The sequence below is a fragment of the Rhopalosiphum maidis genome, chromosome 4, assembly GCF_003676215.2.
Source record: "Rhopalosiphum maidis isolate BTI-1 chromosome 4, ASM367621v3, whole genome shotgun sequence".
Lineage (NCBI taxonomy): Eukaryota > Metazoa > Arthropoda > Insecta > Hemiptera > Aphididae > Rhopalosiphum > Rhopalosiphum maidis.
Genome location: NC_040880.1, coordinates 3,428,309 through 3,455,135, shown reverse-complemented (window position 1 = coordinate 3,455,135; position 26,827 = coordinate 3,428,309). Strand labels below are relative to the sequence as shown.

At 29.2% G+C, this 26,827-nt stretch overlaps 1 protein-coding gene across 1 annotated transcript; it reads left to right on the top strand.

Annotated features, from left to right (window-relative positions):
* The first annotated feature begins 1,902 nt into the window (after nucleotides 1-1,902).
* LOC113549554 (LIM domain-containing protein A) lies at nucleotides 1,903-18,497 on the top strand. The gene is made up of 3 exons (XM_026950911.1): nucleotides 1,903-3,006; nucleotides 15,090-15,853; nucleotides 17,593-18,497. The coding sequence occupies exons 1-3, from the start codon at nucleotides 2,106-2,108 to the stop codon at nucleotides 18,334-18,336; spliced, it is 2,409 nt and encodes an 802-aa protein (XP_026806712.1). The 5' UTR covers nucleotides 1,903-2,105; the 3' UTR covers nucleotides 18,337-18,497.
* Nucleotides 18,498-26,827: the final 8,330 nt, after the last annotated feature.

Genomic DNA, 26,827 nt, shown 5'->3' with positions numbered 1-26,827 from the left:
TTTTACTTACGTTAAATATTCTTATTTAATAATATTTATTATGTAGGTATTGTTTATTATTACACGTGAAACTATTGTCGTAGCACTTTGAATTACACAATACTTTTAAACTCTCTAAACTAATTTTTATTCACGCGACGAGTAACCACTAACCAAACATATTTACAAAACCATTTTTGAACCTAATTATAGACAACAAAACATAATTATTATCGGTGTAATGGTATGGAAAGTTGTAAGTCTCTACGATTAATATTTTTGGAATTAAAATCGTTGTTTCTTATTCAATATCGAATTACGTTAAAATTTATAATAAACATTATATAAATGTATTTTTAATATTTTTAAACTGCTATAAAAATAATTTATGAGAACCTTTGTATTATTTATTATACTCGTATTTCCGACCTCTTTCAATTATGACAAAAAAAATAATTTTAAAAAAAGTTGGGAGTTTAAAATGCCAATAAATAGTTTGAAACAAGCCAAAATATTAAAAAAAAAAAATAATAAATAATAGTATGCTATGACTAGAAGATAGAATATTTAAAAACATTTTCAAATGTTATAATATTATCTATGATATTTGTTTTTTGAGTTTTAACAATAATACAAATTCGATTTTGTCGAAAACTCATGTTACGGCTTAAATATTCACAGTTTTGTGTGTTTCGTTTTTTTTTATGATTATTTTGTAAAGTAAAAACTAGAAATATAATACTTTTTACCCATCTAGACACTAAAATTTCAACTAAAGATCCAATTAGCTATCAAAAACCACCCTTAGAGTTTAAGCATTTTTACTGCTTCAAAAAGATATGTCAAACACATAAAAAGCCTACAAATACAATACACTCATTACTCCACTTATAAATTTCCTATTCTTACCTATAACTAAATATTTTATTTTTAAATATACGAGTATATACATATATTTATATTATAAGTTTAATGATTATGACTGATTTAAACATAACATTACATCACTAATTAGACTCAATAATACCTTACAGTTAAATATTGTTTACATATACCTCAAACAACGTTATACATATTTCATTTTTTTTTTATTTAATTAATATGTTATTATTTAGATATTTTACTTAAATACCAGAGTTTATGTTTTGGTGCTGCCGATGACTAACTAAAATACACTATGGTTTTAAGTTTTTTGGTTAACTTCATATATTATAAATAAATATTATTAATTAATACCAATTCAATTAATAAACTTTATCTATTTGTTCAGTAAACATTTTAGAAATATTTTAATTTATATTATGCTCATCATTTTTAATGAAAATCGGTCAAATCTATTAAATATGAAGATTTTTTTATTATAGGTATTAGGTATGTAGGCCACAATATCCGGATGGGAGTATCCGGATTGTTTTTAAAACTTTCAATTATGGGTGGTTACGTTTTATATTTACAAGTACATTTCATATAGGTACTTACGCCTACCACATATTGTAATGAAGCACACACAAATTCCAAATTGACCGGTTTCTTTGTATATTATTATAATATTTTAAAATTAAAACCTTTAAAAACTAAAATTTATTTTTATTTTTAATACTTTTACTTAGTAAAAAGCATTAGCACGCCAATTATTGGTTGAATAATATTGATATTTTATTTAAAAATGTTAATACAAACTTATAATATATTAAATTTACTATTTATGTACAATTTCGATTTTTAATTTGTTTTAGAATAAACGTTAAATAGTTCGAAGGATTAAAAACTGTGAATAAAAATTACGTTTATATTTAATATGCATCGAGGACATTATCTCGTTTTCGCTTGGCAGCGCTGCCTACTTTATGTTCCTTTCAAATACCAACTATGAACCGGTACCACTACTACTTCCACAATACTGCTGTAGTACACCTGGAACTTCGACCATCAGTTATTCTTCAAACGTCTACTTGTTGTGTCTTATTTTCGTGTATAGTGAGTGGTTTGTGCCGTGTCGGTCGCGGTTTTTAATATTTTTATTTTAAAATTTTTATTTTTGTATTTTGTTTTAGTGTTTTACTATATTTAGTGTATAGCATAGTACTTTTACATGTGTATTTGTTAACCGGGAAATAAATTCAAATATGAAAAAAGACATAAAAAAAAGTTCGTACTACGTTTGGTTTCTCGGAGCTCAGGAATGTAAGAATGTGAGAGACGTAGAAAGCATAATTCCCGTGATATCGACTTTGGCGGAAAGGGAAAAGAAAGTGACACCATATAAGTTCACTCTCCAAGTAAGTCACAGGGGATTAAAGATCGTACACAATGTTTCGGCATTGATTTCGTTGCCTGGCGGTAAGAGTTCGAAAAGTGACTTGGTCAAGCACCTAATCCCCGATCACGCGGTCACCTGCGTCCATCAGGACGAGGACCTGGTGGCCGTCATCCTACTCCTCTACAACCCCGTTACCAAGTGGCCCGTTCATGTGCACGTCTATCGTTGTGACACCGTAGAGACGGCGACTCTGCTTTCCACGCAATTGCGAATGCTGGTCGACCGACCGGAGAACAAGAAGAAACTCAATGACATCGAATCGAGATTGCAGACAAAATCCGAAACGCACTGCAACGTTCGGAACGATCGAAAAAAAGAGTCTCCGCCACAACCGCCGTTGTCGCCCGAGAGCGGGGTGCCGGGCCCAGGTCATGTGACTACTCTGTATGATTCGTTGGCAGCCGAGTTGAAAAAAAAATTGGGTACCGGAGGCAAGACCGGTGGCGTACCGATTTTGTTGCCGCCCAGAGATTATGATACCGTCCACAGACATCGTGGAAATCTAAACGGCATCGACTTTAGACGGTGCATGAGTGCTAACATCGTCGGTGTCAACAGTACCGGCGCGAGACCGCAGCAAGATTTTCGAAGATCGGGTACGAAAATGGGATCGAGTGGCGGGTCTAGCGGGATAGGATCCGATCACGCACCCAGTCCGGAACAATATGAACCGGAAAACGCGTATGCGGATAACAACTCGTCGTCAGGTATAGCACTTACATAGTTATTATCTTAATATAATATACGATTTTATAAAAGGTAAAATATACCGTCATAGGCGTAGGAAATATGGTTACACCATAACGGATACGAATGACTTAAATTAATAATTATTAATTATTTCAATAATACCTATAACTGATAAATTCTTAGTTAAGAATGGAACCAGTCTTTATGACCAGTTACAATCCTTGTTAGGTATAATCAAATAATTTCCATACAAATGTATTATTTTTTTATATATTTATTGAGCATTATACATTTCAAGACACCTGCAAAATTTAATGAATAACTCCAAATGTACGATTTTCATGTAAATATAATATTTTATATTAAAACGAATGCTTATAATAAATTTAATATATTGATCGTAAAATGGTCCGAACGTTTACCATTTAACACTCTTATTATACATGTATACTATATTTTAATTTATTATATCGTTCATAAATTTATATAAGTATTAATATAAATTTAATATACAGTAAGTAGGTAGGTATTATTATCATATTTTATATAATTCAATTCAAATTCAAATTATGTATAGATAGAGTAGGTAGTTACCCTTCAGAAAGTTTTCCACCAGTTTTACTGGTAATTCTATGTAATATTAAATGCTACTATTAAACTGGTACCTTTACAACATAAATAGTAAATACGTTTATATAATCGTGCATATCTCATACGTTTGGCGTTCGATGGGTGACAGTTGTCGGTATCCTTAATAATTTAAAAGTACCTCAATAAAAATATTGTATAAGAACGCAAAAAACCTTTTTAGAGGATGCCATGACGTGTAGTTGTTATTCCTGTGTAATTGCATTGTGTATAAGAATTTAGAATATTATCTATTCAATTTAATTTATTGTATTTGAATCTCGCTTACATACTTAGATACTTATCTATTAACTGTAAATTATCTAGATGAGTATTTATCACTCTCGTCTTTTTCTATATAAAGGTTATAAACGTTTTCGCTAAAGATTATTATAATTAACTTCTATTTTTGTATATACAATGTACCCACCCAAATCGATATATATTTAAAACATAACATTTATATGTATACAGTAGATATATACTAATACGCACATGCATGTAATATGCATTATAATACTATATCCTATAACGATAACCGCAGTATTCAGTGGTGTAATTAGAAAATTCATTTTTCCCGTTTGACTTATTTATGTGATGTGCATATTATATTATGCCATTTAAAACTGAACTAATAATAATGATAAATGCATTTAAGTGTAACGAAAACATTACAATAATATTTGTATAGTACATTTAACATCGTATATTAGGTGCCAAATTTTTATATTATTTCAATCTTAAACTAAAATTAAAAAAGGTTTTAATGATATAATACCTAAACGTTTATGTGGGTCAAACAATTGTTGTCCTCTTTTAAGCCACCCAACCAGCTTTAGCACGTGCCACATATGCGATAGCTCATAAAAATTAGCCGAACATAATAGGCATAGCATGCAGCGACTTTCTAATGACGTTTTTTTATCATCAAAATGTCTACCTATAATATAGACGAATTCTACATTTTTTTTTTTTTACCAGACTTTTTGCAAAAGGGAAATCAATTCATTACAGATTAATGTTGTCGGCTTAATGAATGTGTTTCTAATGGCTTAAAACAATGTAAACATTCTGTAACAATATATACTTTTTTATATAGGTATAGGTACATCGGTACTCAAAACATTTACTGTTAGCTTAAATGTATTCCTAAGTACAACAGACATAATCAACCATTATGATTCGTATTGTTATTTTTCCCATCGCGGGTAACATTGCACTTGGGTTATAAGTTATAACTCCTCCTATGGACAACTAAAACTCTAATCTTCTTTGATTCAGACTTGACTTCATATTCAGATAGTTACCCGAAAACTTTAACAATAATTTTAACAGTCTAGCATATTCGTACACGAATATACCATTTATTAAAAGAACATCGGCAGATTTTAGATTCTGAGCATTTATTTCACGTCAAAGTATTAGGTATAGGTAATTTTACTGTACTTCTTGAAATAATTATATCTTATTTTATCGATTAGTTAAGCTTATTGGTTAACGCATCAAATATCCTAAATAAAAAAATAATGTTAAAAAATAGATTGTAAACGTATATTGACAGAGTTACCTATTTGTCATACAACGAATTGCGAGCTTATTTTTAGAAAGCACTTTCAAACAGTAAAAAAAACTCAATATGCTTTATCTATTTACATTACCCGTAGGTGTCTATACTGGCTATACTATTATACTAACGTATACTAATTGTCTCTGTACTAATAATAATTAATATTAATAACATTATAATAATTATTAGAAAATTAAAAACAGTTACATTTTTCTAAACATTAATTTTCTAAAATAAAATCTGACTTTTTTTTTTTTTTTTTGTTAAACCGACATCCGTTGAGCATCTTTTTTTTAATGCGACTTTATAGCAATGTTCAAATTAAAAATAATAATACACCAATCATATACGTCACCAAGGTGAACGAAGCGAAACGAGTGTCAAACACACCATCTCTATATCACACTTTTCGTTGCATCGTTGTAGGTCGTGTTAAAAATACGACCTTACTTCTTTAGAGTAGTATTATTTGAAAGAACACGACATTAGTTAGATACCTATTATATTTGAAAATAAAAATTACAATATTTTAGTATTATTATGAATATAATAATTAATAATTATTCATTTAGGTTCTAATAATGCGTATTCCAAAATTGTTAGTTGATTTTAATAAATTAATTCGCGTTAGGTCATAATTTAATTTAATATTTCACGAGAACAATATATTGTTATACATTATTATATACAATGAAGAATTTTACTCGATGTCTATTATTTCATTACTTATTATATTTTTTTTCATCTCTCGGTCGTTGTCAATTTGTACGGTGAATCTCTTCTGCCCAAAATAAATCGCATAAATAGGTACTTCCGTAGTGATGAATCTCATTTACAGACTTTAGCTACATCATAGTGCATACATTATGTCTAGGTATAGACTTCTATAATAGTGCTATACAGATAATTCAGCGACAAGAGTCAACCGACTGTGACTGAGTATTTCCTTTGAAGTTAGGCGCTGAAAAAAATACCAGCTATATCGACCTTGAACGTTCATTCACTTCTTCTCGTCCATCTTAATTTGGTAAAACTGCTATATCTACGTTTTACACAGCTGTTATGCATTCCACAATAAACGTCTCAGAGTTTCCCTCTCCCCCGTAGATCGCAAGCCACAAAAATTCTTTAGAATTATTGTTCTTTTTACAACTCGGTAATGCCTTAATTTGTATATATACATATATCAGTTCATTATGCGTAAACGCAATACTCACATTAGGTACAGGTAAAATGTATATTATTACCATTATAATATGTATAGGTAGAGTAGTTCACCGGTTCGTCTCGATCGTCGCGATACACAGCTCGTTTTCTAATCGACACGTACACAGTGTTGTTATGATTATTATTATAACAGTGAGAGTGAGTTTATCTTCCACGTTTTTATTATAATATTGTAAAAGGCACATTAAAAATAGGTACGCATTATATTGAGCATAGTATTATTATAAAGGCCTACGTCGTCATCATTATAATTTATAATATTATTATTATAATAATATGTACCTACCTGTGGTAACGGTGCTGCATACGTCGTCGTGGGTGTAACAGGATGACAAATAAGAAACCGGTTTTTGGTTTTACATCGTGTAGCACCGACTGGTAGGTACAACAATAATAATAAAAATAATATGTGCGCAGTTCACGCACAGGACCTCGTCCTAGACAGTACGACTTATGCCACTGGCGCATATAATATGCGGCATATACGATTGCATTCATTGTGTTTGACATGCTTTACGAATTGTGTCGTTTAAAACTATGATACGTGTGTGTGTGTGTGTGTGTAGGAAATATGTGGATAGAAGATTTTAGTTTTTTTTTTTTAATATATAAGTCATAAAACATTCCATTTTTAATAATTATATAAAATATTGAACAACAATTAACTAAAAGAAAACGAATGCCTTTCGTTGCAAAAAAATCAACACGTATAATATACCTGCGGCATGCGTCAAGTATTGCTATATATTTTACACACAAGTTTTTTTTTCATTTTAAATTAATACGTAAATTATTACATAATTTAATCAGATCTCTACTGCTTATGTTATACACTATCCCTTGTCGTTATCCATCATCGATAATATTTAATCAGTTATGTATTACACCTATAATATCGGTTTACTTAATACATAATAAATAATTTATTATTATTGGCACAAGTTAGAAGACATTTGGAATCGTTTCAAAAATTTTACGAGCGTTAACGTTAGGTATACACACTTGAATGCTGATTTCGCGCTAAGGATTTAGAAGTGTTAAAATATGACATTAGAATTGCGTTAAAATTCACAAAACCACTAATCATTTGGTCATTTGCACATCTTTGACGAGTTATTCAAACAACAACATGTTTTTAGATAACTCTTTAGGGTTTAAATTTATGAACTACTCATTTTAAAGTATCCTACACGTTTTTGATATTTGCAAGTACTATACCTATAGTATATTTTTATAATTGTCCTGAAAAAAACTCCGTGCTCTCGGATATAATATATATATATATTATATACTATATGTATGTACATGCGATTTTGTAATATTACAATTCGATAGACTTGGTAGTAGTAATTTATTATACAGCGAGGTAAATTTCCCAAGTATTTTAGCTGCACGTGTACTCCGTAACTCGAATATAGGTAATGAATTGGCAATGATAGTGTTGCGCAAGAGATGCATAAATCTTAAAAATCAATGACCTATACAGTGATAGAAGTATTATTAAGTAACATTGTAGTGGAAGTATATGTACTTATTATATATATTTAATTCTTACTTTAATTATTCTGCAATATGACAATATATAATATTACGTACCTATATTATTATAAAATAGATAATTTGCAAAAATGTGTTCTGAAAATTTTAATTTTAAATTTCTATAATAATTATTTGAAATTATTGGTATAATGTTTATTTTATATTTTTAAAAATATAAAATAAACTATTTAATATATATAACAATTTTAAAAATTGTGTACCTAATTTATTATCATATAATTATTAATTGCTATAAACCTCCTATACAGTCTACAATTATTTATTTCAGTACCTATATCAGCTATTATGAAACAAATGCCAAATTTAAAATATAGTTTTCAAATTTATTAATATAAATCTTAATTAATTAAAAGAAAATAATAATAATCTGTTTTAATTAATTTTTCCACAAATAACACATATGGCAGAGTATTTTTAATTACAATTAAAAACAAATAAATAAATCACCATATTATAAATACGAATACAAGGAATATATCTTATGTGTGGTATAAACTTGGTATTTATTTATGATTTCGGATTTAGAAAACGAGCAAATGTTTGTATGTGATAATTTTATATTTTTTTAAAACACGGTTGTATCAACACGATATTAACCTATATTTTGTATGTTGAAAACTTCTTTTTTATTGTTATTAATGAACTGTGAATTACTGGTAAGTAGTGTTTGTTTCTTAAAATTGTATCAAATAAAACTATACAATTTTTTTTTTCAAATATTTTTTTTTATAACCACAGTGATCTATAAATACAAAAATATTTCATTTATTTTTATTATGGATATCCTACAAAAATAAGTTTTTTTTTATAGTACGAGTTACAAACACGTAATTTAACAATTTAAAATACTTTTTTATCAACCCATAATCCTAACCAGACCATGCGTCTAACGATACAAGAATATTATGATATACTCTGTTGAAAAAAACTTAAAAAACATAATCATTTATTTTATATCTATTATATAAGATTTCAAGTGAATTACAATATTTTATATAATGATATTATCTAACTGTCTACCGAATTAGCATGGAATTTACTTTTAATGTGCTTATATTTGGTAGGTGTGTGCCAAAAGTAGGCACCGTATCACCCTAATTATCTCCATGACAAATCAATATGTCTAAATGTTGTTTTTTTTTAACATTAATTTATAAGAAATTTACGTCATACAATGGAAATTGGCTTATAGATGTTAACTCTTTAAAATTAATATATTGATATAACAGTGTCTTACAGAGATAATAGGAGTGATACAAAACTTATGCGATGTGCTATATATACAAATAATGTTTATTTAAAGTGAATCTATATGTGGAATAGTATAGACATTTTAAAAATAATTATTTGTTTTAAATAAACATAATTATATTGTTCTAGAAGCCATTTACAATAATGTAAATATTACCATTAATCTCAAGTATTATTATTGTAGAAGACATTTTTTATATCTTTTTTTATTTGACATATAAATTACGGTACACTTCTAAATTTCACTATTGATTCGAAGGTTGTTGTATCAGAGGTCATTTTCGTGTCTACATAATATAAAATAAATATTAACACGATGAGAAGTAGAAATTTAACAGTCCAAGATACATAATTTTTGTTTATAACTGCTAATCCGAAGTGGTTCTTATATAGCATATAGATGTGTATGACCTATTTGTTGTGCGTTGTACGTATGGTAATAAATTCATATATATATATATAAATCGAAGTAGCTAAGTGTCTATATAATATATCATTGCCGGTTTGCACTTACGAAATAAGATTTACTCAGGTATATAATTGTGTACATAGTACACACTATAATATGTACACTAGCTTTACTGCTTTAGGTATAATATTATATGTCCATATAATTTTTTTTTAATGAAGTAAGTTTATGAAGATGATGAAATGGTTTCTATTACTATAAGATTATGCGTTTATTTCTCATCACGTAATACTGCAAAGCTTTATATTTTATAATTTTTGTTTTATTAAAAAAAAAATATCATATATTTCATGTATATTGTATATAATGGTTAAAAGTTTTAAAAAAGTATATTAGACGTGTGTTAAAAATTATAATATTTATATAAACGTGGTTTTCGAAAATCATGATTAGCGAAGAAGAAAATTTATACACTCATTTCATTTTTAATTATTAGAAAATCGTAATTGAGCGTATCTCCCGCAAAACGATGAAATATTATTAAATTACCTATAAACATATGTAGGTACCTCTTATACGTAGTTATATTCGTGTAATTTCAACACATGTGTATTATAATAATATGACGTATAGAATCCCTTAAATTTATATATTGAACAATAATTATTATAAATAAACACAATGGCGGAACTAGAATTTTTTATTCGGTCCCGAGGGGGAGGGCTCTACACTTTTTTGAATGATTATATAACGTCTAATGTTCAATAATAAAATAATATGATTTTTTAAATTGTTTACTGTTTACGCTGATATAACACTTATAAAGATTTAGTTAATACTATTAAGTCATAAAATACTAAATGTCTAAATATTATGTATACATAGGTCATAGATACTCTAACTAGTTAACCCTCTCACTCTTGACAACATAACTGAATATAGTATTTATAATATACGAGTATTATAATTAGATAAATTATATTAGGTACACATTGTTAAGGAAATTGATCTTTTCATGAATCTATTTTTCTTTTTTTCTATCCAATCCTATACGTATGTATTATACTATTACATTAAATATTTTAATACCACCATAATTTTTCATTTATAAAATAATAATAATACTAACAATAAATGTAAGAAAAAATAAATGAATGCATAATTATTAATAAATTATAGACTTTAATTTTTTTTTTTCATAAGGTCTGAATAATATGATGTAATGAATATATCATTGAGTAACAATATGGGTAGGTATGTGTAAGTACTTAAATAAACAAATTATAATTTAGTGGTTATACCTTAATGTTTAATACTTATTATCTCTACAAATGACTTCCTTAAATAGCAATATAAAAAAATACTGATTACCTCTCCACCGAGAATTTATTTTTATATTACCATTGACGTAATCGTAATGGTTTATGTACAGTTTATTATAATTAATTGGAAAGTCTACAGTAGCCTTAAATTAAAAATGTGGTATGAATATTTTAGTGTATTTTAATATAATACATAACTAATGGACACACTTTTACAATAATTTATAAACAAATATGTATGAGCTATCCATAATTGCTAAATCTATTAAAAAGTACAAAAAAATGTAACATTTTACAATTTGCTTTATTTTTGAAAATTATGAACTGTTCTCATTCAGTCATAAAATTATAACATAAGTTCATAACTAATTCAAATATTCTTTTTTTCAATAATATCAACTATATAAGTATAAGTTTAATTATAAGTAACTCTATAATTAACTTATTTTCGAATTTTTAAAAATTGTTTTACATAGTATAGTTATTTTTTAAATATTTTTTAAGAATTGAATATATTATCTATGAACAAGTATTTGAGTATACTTACTGTATGAATTACTTTGTCATGGTTCTGCACTATTACTTTGTGGAAATACGTAAGCAATGTCAAGTTAGTAATTAAATGAAATAGTAACGTTTCAATTTACACATTTTTTAATTAAAGCCACGATTCCTGCAAAATTTACTTTGACTGGGAATAGTATCTATTACCCTATCTTTTGAGCGAAATTGTATTTTGATGCGTCACCTAAAAATACTAGACAAAGTAAACATTGACCGGAAAATGCATCAGGTTGCCTGTAACATTGTATACAAAATAAACGCAAGAAGATTGAATTCTCTGTGCTCCTTGCGCTGCAGTTGCAGCCTAGAGTGCAGACCCGACAACCAGCTTCATTGAATTCTAAAGTCTTTCATAGTATTATTGTACTGTTACACGTAGAGGATTTTCAACAGAACTCAGCTGTTGTATTATATTCTTTTCGGGTTAACCGTATACCTATATATGAGTGTATCCACGTATACATTGTTTATTTTGATTCTGAATATCTTTTGGTGTTTGGTAAAGAGGGCCGTGATAGCGCCCGAGCGCGAGACTTTCACACGGCACGATTCTTCGCTAAGATAATTATTATTATAGACACGCGGTTCGAGTCAGAGGTCGCCGATACGATGAAAATCGTCTATCCTCGTCTGAAAACGACGGCCACACAAGGCATACCGTACGTTATATTATACTTGAATACCGTATACGTATTTGTCATTTGATTATGACTATATAATATTAAAGAAATTTTTGTAATATGTTCGTAAACACTTGTGTGTTTCCTACACCGTCAATCAATCAAAATTCAAAATATAATCACAGTATAAATACACATGTTTTCCAACAGAAATAATGTTACGCGTTATCGTATAAATCAATATATACACAATACATAATAATATATAAACATATATTATGGGACATACCGATAAGGCATGTCCTACCTATACCGTATAAGTACTAATCTTCGTGCGTTATTAATTTTTGTTTCATTTTAATATAAATTGTAGACTTACGTTTCTCCACTTATTATAGCGATAAATTAATCATTACAAAAATATCGATTGTAAAAAGAAACACAAGTATGCGTTACTGCATGCCAAGTTGAATAACGGTTTGTGGCCCGGAGCATTTGAGTAAAATTCATCTGGTGCACTTTCTCCATACGCATTATTAGTATTCTCTGGTATACAACTATTTACTATTTAGAGTATATAATTACCTAATTAATAAGACATGTTTATAAAATTATACAGGTTACGTATCAGTATGACAATGCCACAGCGAATAAAAATAGATATTTAATAATCAATAATTATTTTTTTTTATGTTTACGAAAATGTATATGAATTTTAAATCAATATTAACCGGTATATGACGTAAAATATAAAATCTATGTATAAAAATAAGCTCTTCACCTGAAAAGTTAAATAGGTATGACAGTTATACAGTTGTATATACATAAAACCCATATAATATTCTATTTAGGTGAGCTAGAAGGAAAGTCATGCCTTCTGTCAATTAATTATTTATGTTTTGCTTTTAGTTTGTAAATATAATAATATTAATCCTCTAAAAATATTATTACATTTTTATTCCACTTTTCTCACTAGTTTAAATACATAAATAGTTTTGTTTATAAATTAGAGAGAAAAATTTAATTAATTTCTAGTTTCATACATTTTTTAATGTCTCTTTTCGATACATACGTATTTTCGGATACATCATCTTTCGTTTAAACGTATTTCACCAATTCGGCGTTACTTGGGTAATTTTTATTGGAAGCAAACTCTATTTAATGTATAATATTATATGCATTTTTAAATTTTAATGTGAAATGTCCTTATCAATTTTCACAAATCACAAATTGGAAAACTGATTATTATCAAATTATTGTAACCATATATATTACAATTTCGAATGCAGTTTGAAAATTACAATGATAAATGTTATACAACGCAAGGCATGAATCTAATCGATTATTTTTCTTATATAATTAATCATTTTAACGTTAAATATGTTTCACCGAATAAAATTTAATACTAAAAATTCTTTTTTTATAATATTATTAAATTATAAAAAGAGAGCATTGCCCTCTTCAATTTTTATAGGTATAAATAACAGTCGCCCCATCGCCATTTACGTAGACCAGTTTACGACGGCATGTGTTTATATTTATAGTTGTTGCAATTTACAACTGTACCAACTTATATAGCTAGTAGCTATGGGTTATTAAGTCATCATCTTTGTATGGAGAAATAATTTTATAGTCCAATATCCACATAAAAATATATAGATACCCGTACAAAATATAGGTATACATTAACATTTTATTGATGACGATAGTTCAATACAATTCCGTGGCTTTTGGTATACGATTTTATTTCGTGGCGAACCGCCAATTCATACGTAATATTATTATGACCTCTTTCTCATGCCCTCTTACAGTGGCTGAATAAAAAACCGTGTGAATTGTGCCGGATAGACGATTAAAATAAAACTACAATTGTTTTGCCACAAATATTGTAAATGTACAGTGTAAACATAAACAGTGAGTACTGAGTACAACTATTTTTTTCTATCGACACGTTTAATTTAAGTTTTATATTATGTTGTATCTATACGTTTAGTTGTAACTAATTCGATGCGTTCAATCAATTATATCCGTATAGTTTAACTTACAGTCGTATTATATATACATATTTTTGTAATGGTAATAATAAATAATAACATAATATTTATGCAGGTTCATAATATACTTTACTTCGATCGATGTTTTGGGCGACGCTATCAAGAGAAAGGTATTCCTTGAGGTCAAAATATGGAATTTTAGATTTCTAGGCAAACTGTATTAAACCGGTTAATCGAAACAACATCAATATAATATTTTATTTTAGTGCAGAATAACAGCGAATTTAAAGTTTTTATTAGGTACTTTAAAATTGTTGGTTTAAAATTGATCAAAACACACAAGTTGTTTATATAATACGTATTACACATTTTATTTGTTAGGTAGGTATATAGCTTGTTTATAATAACTGAAAACGTGTTTAAGTCGTCCTTAAAACTATTTTTATCAGCTATATTATAATATGTAATAGACATTAATTATAATTTAAAATTTAAATTGATATTTTATTAAATGAATATTTTTTCTTATAATTTTAGTCATGTCAAAAATAATTACAACACTATTATACAATTAGTAGTTTTACTTGACGTTTATTATAGATTATACTGTTAAAGGCATAAATAAATTACTAAATTATACCTATTTACAAATAATTATAAGTCTTTTAATAAATCATGTTATTTTTGTCAAATTAACCTACATAAATAAATATTCGCATTTTTGGTAGGTAACTGAAATGGTTACCAAATCCAGTTTAATTTAATTAAGTTTAATAATAATTTGTTATTTCATTTGTTGTTTCGTTAACTATATAGTAATTTTCTACGTTTTAACTTAAATGCGACGATGACAGCTAAAATATTAGTTATTGTTTTTTAACTAAAAGTAATTTTTTATTTAAACACCTATACCTATACAACACACATTTTTAATATAGCTACTTAAATATATTTTTTAGATGACGATTGGAATGCGAGTCCGTTAGAAGAACCATTGTTTGCAAAACCTACCAATGACCACCCGCTTCCCAGAATCAGGAGACAAGACAGTGGTGTGGACAGTAGCAGTAGTCCAGTTACGTCACCGGAAAAAGACTATTACAATGGGAGACAAGAGCTACAGCACCATAACAACGTTACAAATTTTAAACGCCAAAACTTTGGTAATAATAACAACAATATTTCGCCAAATCTAAGAGAAAAATATTCAGATCGTAATGTCGCGCTGGTCCAACCAAGACCGAGAAACTGTGATGCGGCCAAGAACTCTGCGCAGACGCCCTTAACCGTACCAGAACACAGGAAAAAGCCTGTAGAAATCAGACAGAGGACACCATCACCAAATCGTCCTACAGTCAGAGAATCTCCGCGGGAGAGATTCAAGGATGCTAAAGAAAAGTTCCTTATGTTGGAAAAAGAACGAATTGACGAGCAACAATCTGAATTAAAGAAACGTCTTGAACGACAACGCAAAGAAAACGCAATGCCCATGATCAGAGCAGCGGTCAGAGAATCTTGTAATTGGTCACGAAATCACCATTCAGACGACGATGAAATGGACAGGAATCGGTATGATGACGATGGTGATTATAACGACGACCATTTTGGCCATCAGATGGTAAAAAATTACAGAAGAACCAATCAACCGAGAGAACGTCTAGATACTGATTACAATAGTGGTTATTCGAAGCCAATTTCCAATAGACAGTCTAGGAAGTATCAGGTAAATTTAAATTTTAAAATGAAATATTAAACAGAATTCAATGCACTGTTAGTATTGATATTTCTATTATCTTTTTTAGTAAAAAGTAATTATAATATTATGTTTACATAAGTATTTAATAATAATAAATAGTGGAACTTTTTAATTTCGATTCGGATACTTGCGAATAGTTATATATAAATTATCTTATATATTTGTAAATACACAGTTTCCATTTTCATATTAAATCATAATGCATGATTCTGAAATAATGCTGAAAAATAAATTATAATTACTAATTTTGTTCTGATCGCTTTCGTGAAAAAATTCATAATTTTAATATTTTTGTAAACATTTATATTGCTTGTCTCAAATTTACTAATTCACAAGTCATGATTGAAAGTTTATTTTTCTTTATATAAATAAGATAAAAATGATTAAAAATAAACTATCGATAGTCTTTTAAAATTTAAATCAAATTTGACGTCCACAGATACTATAATATCAATATTATATTGCACATCAGTTTTGTTATTGTAATATATTCAAATGAAATGAGAAAGCAGTCGCAACTTGCAATATTATTTTATTAAATTATAACCGTGGTTTAAGACTTTCAGTGTTATTGCGGTTACTTTTACTGTGAACGTAACTGATGGAAATTACTATACATATTGCATATTTAAAATAAAACTATAGAATTTATATTGTATTATTCCAAAATAATTCTCACCAAACACTTGATTTTATTCGTCCAGAACGAAGATCCCACTATATTTATAGGTGGCCCCATTATTAATTCAGTCAGAAACATAAAGAAGACGTTGTAACCACCTGCATTGTCTCCGTCTTACTAACGCATAATATACCAAAATGTACCAATTTTGTCTGGTTAGCTTTAATAATGGATTGAATGAATTGACCTATTAACAAACATAAAGGTAAAAACATTATATGAGTTATTCATTGGTTTTTTACGGTATTTTAATTTTTAATTCAACTATAGAGTGCTTTTACATATTAATACTTTACATACTTACAACTCTCTTAAAAATTAAACTATTATAAAAATCTGACGAAAAAATCAGATAATATTATTACCATTATTTCAGGTTAGGTCAATTTACTTTAAAATTTAAGCTAACAATACAAAATTGAAACTGCTAAAACCATCCAACAGTTTCTGAGATTAGCCGTTAGTAAAAAACTCATTTCACATTTTTATATATTTATTATATTGATTATGAATTAACGTTATAGAAATAAAGTACTTATAAAATTATCCGTCCAGTTCGTCTTGGAGCAGGAAAACCGTTACGACTTAAAAAAAAAAAAAAAAAACAGTGTGCCGGAAGCTAAATTATATTTAGTTAAATAAATATTATAACCCCACGATCTAAGCTATAGAGTGGGATTATGATGTTTTTTTTTAATATCATATAGTATGTAGACCACACCGTTTTTTTTTTTTAAATCATAACGGTGGCCGAGTACAAAAATAAACCGAACGAGTTATACAGATTATATTATAATATTATATGTATATTGATCTCGGATTTGTGGTGGAAGTGTAGGAATCTTAAAATATGCCGAACTTCAAAACCACTTATATCTGTCTGAGTGGAAGTTCACTTGCACCACAACACGTTTTAGGACGACTCGCGAAATTATAATATGATCGATCGTATGCATAATAATATACAAATGTATATTACAATGTATATAATCATAATTTAAATTGTTGTTTCGAATTTCCACAGCACGATCACGACGAATCCAGATTGGTGCCGAGGAGTTATTCAGCCGAAGACTTCCCGCAATCGGACCACAACTACCGGCCACCGCCACCGGACGACCGGCACAAAAACTCGCCACGCCGGGCCGCGATACCGGAAGCACCTCGAGCCGCGCCCAGGCGTAATCGTTACAACGACGTGTCGCCGCCACCGCCGGAACTGTCGTCGCGTGCGAACGATTACAAACGACGGTCGGCCGCGTACGCTTACGAAGACGACGGTGGCTGTTGTCCGCCTACGAGTTACGGAGGCAGACCGCGCGGCGGTGAACCGGACATCCGGGAGGCGGACGACGACGACGACGACGACGATGACTGCGACGACGACGGTCTGCCGCCGACGGCGTCTGTCGGTCGAGAGTACAAGCGGCGATCGGCGGTGTACGCTTACGAGGAACACCACCCGCACCACAACCAACACCCGAACAAGCACCATCGTCAAAACCACCACCAACAGCAGCATGACCTCGGCGGCAGCGGTTATGGCGGCAGCAGACGCGAAGCAATGTCGGACAAGCGGGCGGCGCAAGCGGCGGCGGAGGACAGCCCGTCGCCGATTTCGCCCAGGTACAGGCACAGCTACGCGGAAGCGTATCACAGGCATCAGCACCAGCAGGCCCAGGCGCCGCAAGAATCCGCGATGTACCGTCACAACGGCTCATTACAGTCGTCCGGTCGGATTGGAATCGCGGCGATACACCCTTACTAATGACACGATTGTATAGTAGCCATCATTTTTGTCGCGAACATATTAATAAATATGCCGACGCGTAACCGAATACAATAATACACACAATATAATATCGTAATCGATTGTATATATTATTATAATATTAACCCACTGAGTGACTCGACGGTGTTATTATTAGTATTATTATTATTATTATTATTATTATTACACGAAGACGATCTAACAATAATAATATTAATATATGTATTTTTTTTTCTTGTTTACTTTGTTTTTCTATTTTTACGAATATATTATGTTTTTTTTTTTTTGTCAGTAACGTCACGTGCTAAATAATATTGTAAATTCCGTAGATTACCCGTAGAATTCCGGAAAACATTTTAGAAACTTATCCAGATCATCTATTCTTTATAAGTTTATAACACAATACACTGTCAATTTTCATGTTTTGGCTTTTTGAAGATCAAAAATACACACGTTAACATAATTTTTAAAGGACTTACAGTTTTTGGATTTGTACCTTTTAATATAATATGCATAATGGCGATATTATGCTTATGCGTGTACCTATCTGTATAATTTTATATTCTATAGCTAAGTCAGTTTCTGATCATTTTGTGGTATAAATATTAAATACTAAATCACTACTTAATAATTGATAAGCATTTATTGTTTTATAAGTTGAGTGAAGTAATTTAAGACAGTAAAATCTCCAACAGTCGTACAATATTACTCAAGAAACTAAGGAAAAATCGTATAGATCATATTGTAAATTGTTTGCTCAGTTATTAATAAACGCATTATACACAGTCATTATTTTATTATATACGTACATATTATTATGTGTATAATATACATTGTATATATTATAAAGACATTGCGTTATTATACGTATAATACTAATTGTTTTTTTATTTCACTCAATGAAATCTATACATGTAGTAACGTTTTTTTATATTAAAAATTATCATAAATACTAAAAATATTAATACTAATTAAATATTATAAATACTCTATTATATAATATGATTATTATTAAAAACTAATTTTTACTATATGGGTACCTATAGTATACCATCTACATCGAATGTATCGATATTTATTTGCTTTTCTATACTTTTTCAGTTATGTATTGCCTATTAAAATGTTGAAATTAATTGGTTACCTATTATTTTTTTAAATAGAATTGGGTTTTCCCATGAAACTATTAGTATAATATCAAATTTTATAAAATTAATTTTTACTTTTGAAATCATATTTTTATATGAAGAGGGTGGCAATACAAATAATTAGCACTTGGGCGTTGTAATTCTGACTATGTCTGAATGATTGGCTCAGTTTAGTGGTTTTTCGTTTTACTTATAAAATATTAATAATTATAATAGCAGCAGCTGCAAATTTAAGTAATTAATAGCCAATAATGCACTAGTTAACTAATTCACCGATAAAATTGACATATATATTTAGTCAAATTACACTCTAGTCGAAGTAATACTGTTATATAGGTAATCTATATTGTACGTTGAAATTGATTGCCGTTTTGTATAGTAAATATATACCTTTAAATGCGGAATAGCTGCTATTTATTATTTATTGTGAACGATTATGTCTTTTTTGTTAAACATATTCTTCAATATTCAAAAATAGTATATTTTTATAAATACACATGATGAACTTTTTCATGCTTAAATTTATGTACCGGATAAAAATCAACTATGAATGGCAGATAATATGATCATTTAACTATAAAGTTCAATTTGGATTGCACAACATTATACATAAACAAACATACGCGTTATAATATAACGCTCTCAAAATATATATCTTTATGGCTATAATATATCACAATATTTCGCCGGACTACTGTTATTATATTACACACACCTCAATAATTATTAAATACACACTCGCGATGACACCGCGAGAACCGTTCAAACATGAATCAAACGGCATAAAGACTGACAGTTGCGTTTTTTTAAACATTGGCCAACTGATAACGGAAAAAATCATGGTTACTAGCTCGTGAGCAACCAAATATAATGACGAGGACCGCAGTTAACCGAATTCATACCACGGTCTTGGCGTTGACTTTATACCAAACTAGAGGTGACCACCTATCATGTAAGTATATCAATAGCGAGCAGGGAGCCACAATATTTTTCGTTCGTTATTGTACACACATCGGCATTTATCAATGCTATTGATCAAACCACATACTTACTCTACTGTTATTTAATCAATTTATTTTGAAATTTAGATAGCACTCGACTCTATAAAAATAAAATATAAAGAGACGTCGCTTATTTTGTTTGTCGCCGATTAACGTCACTACAAAACTAACAGATCGATTTTTATTTTCATCGTCATTTAAAGAATATTAAAGGTATAGCTAAAGGTATGATCTATTATAGACGTATAACTTTACTTGTCATCGAAAAACTAAAAGGTATAATAGAAATATATTTATGGCGCTATCTGGTATGGTAATTGATATTGCTTAGTTAAAATAAATATGGTAAATATTCACCACTTGAGCGTGTTAGGTTGTCAAATATATGGAATATTCGCAGAATCACAATAATTTATATACAGGAAGAAGTAGAGTTAGCCCGCAGTCTCTTTATTTATAAAAAGAAAAGCCTTAATGCTTGTCCGGAATAGTGTCGAACATTACTTTCTTAGAATACGTGTAGTTTTTCGTATATTTTAATTGTAAATTATTTTTAAAAAAAGGAGTAGAGGGACATAAAATGTAGACTGTATGACTGACACAACTTCTGTATCCGTAAAACTGGTTGTTAAACATTTTTTTTTTAATTATTTAATCCTGAGAGATGTATTGTTTTTTTGTGTGTATCTGACGTTACTTTTTGGAAGGACCAATTTATGTACAAGTCACAACTTACAGTGTAATTCCATACTAAAATTAAAATCAAACGGCGTTTTAGTTAGACAATTTAGCTACACTAATATTGTAGTTCTTTTAAAATGTATCATTAACCGTATTTAAAGTTTAATACTAAACCTATTGAAAGAAGTTATTTAATAAAAAGAATACTATAAAAATAAAAAAAATATGGATTTTAAGAATAGATTTAGCCACTGTTTATATTTTTTTCTATAAATTTTGATTTAAAAGTAGTAGTGTTTATCTTGGACTTAAAAACTGACGACAAGATAATATAGCCTCTAGCTACTCCTCGTTAATATTTGACGACTGTCAACACGTCTTTATATAGGGTGTTTCTTGAGGATTTACCCATTGCGATATCTATTGAAATAATGAATACATCATAATTCTGATTTTTTGATAAGATTCACAGGGATAAGAACTACAAATATTTCATGTTTTAGTAAAAAAGTTAAAAATTGTATTTTTTTATTTAATTATTTTCAAAACAAATGAATATAGCCATTTTGTAGTGTTCATTTTTTTGTAAATATTGACGTTTCAACATTTTAATTTCATTAATCTCCTAGTTTTAAAAAAGACTGCGAATTATTTAATGCGATAATGGTTTCATTGTATTAAACATGTGGCTGATAAAATTAATAATTCACAGTTTCCAAATTAATAATTTACATTTTTTTATTAGAATTTATAAATAGGGGTCCATTCAATTAGAGTGTTATCAAAAATTTTAATACTAAAGTAAAATACATAAATAATATTTAACATTTTTATTAAAACTACATTAAATGCAATCATACAGTATCAGTATTAAAAAAGTATCAAAATATAAGTAATTCATACTAGAAAATATGCTGATATAATTAGCCAAATTGTATTCATAATAATTTTATATTATGTGAAAAGTCATATTAAATTTTTAAGGTTTTTGGCTTTGAAAATAATCATACAAAAGTCAAAAAAAGTTTAAGGTTACAGAAGTCTGTGAGTAGCTTAAAAAAAAGTTTAAATATTTTTAAAATTACACAATGTTTAGAAAATTGTAATATACTAATATAATATATATTTTGGAGAAAATTTCAAACTTAACCGTTTCCTAATTTTCCATCATTTTTTTCATCAATTTTTATAATAATATTACTGCAGTAATTACCGTGGTAATTCGTTTACTTTTGGTTCTTTGACCTCATTCCTCCCCTCTACAAAAAAAAACGAACTAAATTAGTGGTCGTGAGTACTGGCGGATCGCGCTGTTATTGTATAAGGCCCTCCTAAAATTTTAGAGACGAAATTTTTTTTTTCATAGTAAATAATTTAAGAATTTACAATTTTTATATTTGTTTGGCCTGTGAACTCTTTTTAATTTTTTAATGTGTGAACTAAATCAATTTATTGTTAAGAAACTATCCTCAAAGCTTAAAATAAAGCCTTTTTCGCCCCAATTGTAATAACAAATACGGAAATAAAATTATATCAGTATTTAACCAATAATACATTTATAGCTTTGCTCAGAATCTAAAATCCAAATAAAAAGTTTAAACAATAGTAGATTATACATAATAAATCTCTCGTTGAATATTATACTACATAAAAGTAATATTAACTAAAGTTTTCAGAAACCAAATCTTAAGTCCGGTTATATGTCCCGATTACATTTAATGACTAATAACTTTTGTATTGAACAACTTTATATGGCTTTAAAAAAAAAAAATTAAAAAAAAACGTAAAAATGTGATTTCAATGAATTTTAAATTGTAGCTATTACCTGAAATTATTTTATATTAGTTTTATTTACGAATAATACAAAAATATAGGTGATTAAACCATTATAGGTAGAATTATGGGGCGTGTATACTCATGTGTATAGTATTTTTTGTACTGATAATTTAATATTTTTTTTATTTTTGGCAAAAACTTTTTTAATAAAAGTTTACAATTAATTAAACACGTAGTTTAGCATAGTTGTATAAAAACAAAATCAATTTTAGTTTGACAGCTAAAAGAAACAACTAAAAACAAGTTTTTTTTATGTATTTTGCATGTAAGCTGCTTTATTCATAAATCATACGCTGTTGGCTGTTAGCCTGTGTGGACGATATAAAACTATGGATGATATGAAGCAGGATGCCACAAACAGTGTGTCAGACCTATTGAAAGTATGCCTACACGTGGGGTTGGCGATAATCCAAGAAAATGCCAAATATGTGACCAATGATCATTACTAGTGGTATATTTTATGGTCAAAATTAATCATTGAATCATATTTGGAAGTCGACAAGATATTCTTAAGTACGCGCCTTCAAAGCTTAAATAATCTCTAGATCAACATAAATGAGAGTAACTTTGTGCATGTACAACGAAAATTTCATGCTGATGGTAGAATAATCAATTTTGATTAAATAATTTATTAACTAAGCCCTATAAGATTAATAAATTCATCAATAATTTAAATTCAAATAATTGAAATAAATTTAATTTACTAGAGCTTAATAATTATTTTTTTAATCCGTTACAAAATAAATAGGTATACTTACAAAAAACATTTTTTATTCATTTTTGGGATAGATACAAATTATGAAATACGTGTATTTATTGTAGTGGAAATTATTTATGTTTTTAATACAAATTGTAAACGGTTTTAAGTTAAGCCCGGATGAATTTATTTATTTAAACGAAGAGTTACAATTTTAGTTATTTTGACATAATTCAAAAATATTTTTCGAGGAGATTTTTAAAAATATTATAAATTGTATTATTATATTTTATAATACAATATACAGTAAAATGTTCAAAACTTTAATTAGACTCATTCTACGGGGGATATCGCCTGTTTATACAATTGATAGTGTATTACTAATACGAGTAGTTAAATAAATACCATGCTAATTATTAATAGCAATATTTTAATTATAAGACGACCGCTGATTGACAGTCTCCGTTCAGAATCATTTTTTGTATACAGTGATTTATTATTGAAGTCAATTTTAATACGTCCATTAGCAGTGACCTACTCAACGAGGATAGATACACTCGACACTCCTACTCTACACCAGTGTGGTTTACACATAATTTTACCCTTTTTCGGTTATTTTTTATCGATTCGTTACCATCATTATTTAGTATCGTGAACAAAAAAATAAAATAAAATAAAATAAATAACCACAATGAACTACGCAACGGTACACGATAAATACGTGTTACAATATTATCAGTTTGCGGGCCACAAATGCAGTTTATAATATATAGTTAGTTTCTGTCGGTTGTACAAAATATAATAATAATAATATAAATCAGTTGTACGCACGTCATTATATTATTATTATATTATGATACGCGTCGGCTATAGAGGTGTAATAAATGGTGACGCTTAGCGGGAAAAAAGAGATGTTTCACGCGCGATCGTTTATTATTATTATAACGTATAGACGACGGCGGCGGCGCCACGACGATCGCGCGCGTGCCTCTATCATTGCCCGGCTTCGCGACCGACGCGCGTTCTACCGGTGACGTCGGCGTCCCATCAAAAATCGAAATCGGTTATTTTCGTCGATACAGTGGCAGCGTGTTTGGCCGATGATTCCCGTGGTGGGTGGGAAGGGGGGGGTAAGGGGGCCCTGTGGTCTAGAAATGAGACAGTGCCATTGCGACGACGGAAAAAAGCGGAGCGGTTATAGTGGCGAAAAGGAGTGCCCTGCAGTGTGCATTATTACGGCTCGTCGGAAACGGCGGCGGGGCGGGCGAAAATAGAGAAAACGCCGTGTAAAAAGCGGAAACAATCGTCCGCCGCCGAATTCCGATAAAGAGTTATGATGTGTACGTTTTCGGCAGTAGTGCATTATTATTATGTGTGCTGGCCGTGTGTTAATATTTCGTTCTGCGGTCGGAGAACTATGTATAATTGGTGAATTATGAATGGTGGGCCGGGTGGGCGGTAGGGTTACGTGTGTTCGTTCGTTCGATCTATATCATTGTCGTGTATCGTATTAATATAATAACTGTTGATCGACGTCAACCTCGTGTTGAGTTTATTAGACTATTAGGTATACACACATCGTAATTACGGACGTGTAAAATGTATAATTTAATTATATTATATGTACCTGTAGTTATTATAATATAATATTACCATATGTATTGTGTAAAGCTTGGAGTTTTAAACGCATATATATCTATCATACGGAGTGATCCACCAAACGCGCTCGCTCTACTATATTATTTAATAATAATACCGATCAGATACAATTATTAGGTTTTATTTTTTAAAAATCACCTTGTTTTTACTGCAAATAATTCAAAACAGATAATTTGTTGAAAAAGTCCCAAATCGAAATTCGAATGAGAAATTTATGATTTATCACAATATAATAAGTTATAGTATTGGATAATTATTATCGATAATGGTTTTACGCGAAATAAAAAATAATTTGAAACAGATCACGCATTTCAGTCTATACTGTCTATAAGGGTATCTCATACTTGATATATGCTCAAATATTTTTTTAATGCGTTTGGACCACAGATTCAGGATTATTGATTAATATAATTTTCTAGTCATCATTATAGCTCATCCTAAACTATAATAAATTATTATTTTATTATTCTATTTTTCAAGTTTTAGTGCTATTTTTTGCTAATTTGCATAATATAACGTTTTATTTTGTATTTTCATAAATCTAGTTTATGTTATGTAGTATGAAAATTATAAAAATGTTGTCATTTATTTTAATTTTTTTTTTTTTTTTAATGCATATGAAAAATACCCACATTTTCGTTCATATTTAAGTCTATTTTTAAATAGTCTAGCGTATTGGCCTATTGAGCAGTAATTATTATAAATATAAGTTTTCTTGAATAACTATGAACAGAATACATTTTTATTTTTGCTATTTTTCATATTTTTAGGTAATATTATAGCGCATATTTCATTTATTTTTAGTGCTATAAAATCCGGGCCCTGATAATAATCGGACACAATACAACTTACTGTATATATTATACCAGTATCATATTATTGTAAATAGATAGACACGAACAGTTGAGACATAACTTGAAAAATAACCAAAAACCATCACGTGTCGGAATTAAAATCGTAATATACGATATTAAACAAGGTGCGTAAAATTTGTAAAAAAAAAAAAAAATAATTATCCGCTGACAAATCGGACACGGGGGTTTAATAATAATAATAAAAAAAAAAGGTTAAGCGTTTGATCGCATAAGACGTTTGTATGCCGCCGGGTCCGTCCGGGACGACGCGACTGGGCGGCGGGGAATCAATCGTTAACCTTTGCCCCGAGACCGGGGGATAAATCGACCGTGCAGAAATCTCGTCGTCTCGATCGGAAGAAAAATTAGATAAAAATTTACCGTTTATCGCGCGTATATATGCACGTTGTACGTAAATATACAGGTACGCGCACATACGCGCGCGGCCACGGCCAGTAAATTATTATTTGTTTTTCTTCCCGGCGGCCGCGGGGCGCGCGTCACGTATCCGCCGAGCGCGCCAATAGGGGCAGAAATATTGATCATTCCGTTTTTGTTGTTAACACGCTCGTCGGATTTCAAAGCGGGCCCCGCTCAGTGTGGGCCTCTCGTGTT

Bases quoted from the DNA above. Each gene is read 5' to 3' on its own strand.
- LOC113549554 (XM_026950911.1), top strand. From the start codon at position 2,106: ATGAAAAAAGACATAAAAAAAAGTTCGTACTACGTTTGGTTTCTCGGA. The intron at 3,007-15,089 runs GTATAGCACTTA...TATATTTTTTAG, and splicing joins GGATAACAACTCGTCGTCAG to ATGACGATTGGAATGCGAGT. The intron at 15,854-17,592 runs GTAAATTTAAAT...GAATTTCCACAG, and splicing joins GACAGTCTAGGAAGTATCAG to CACGATCACGACGAATCCAG.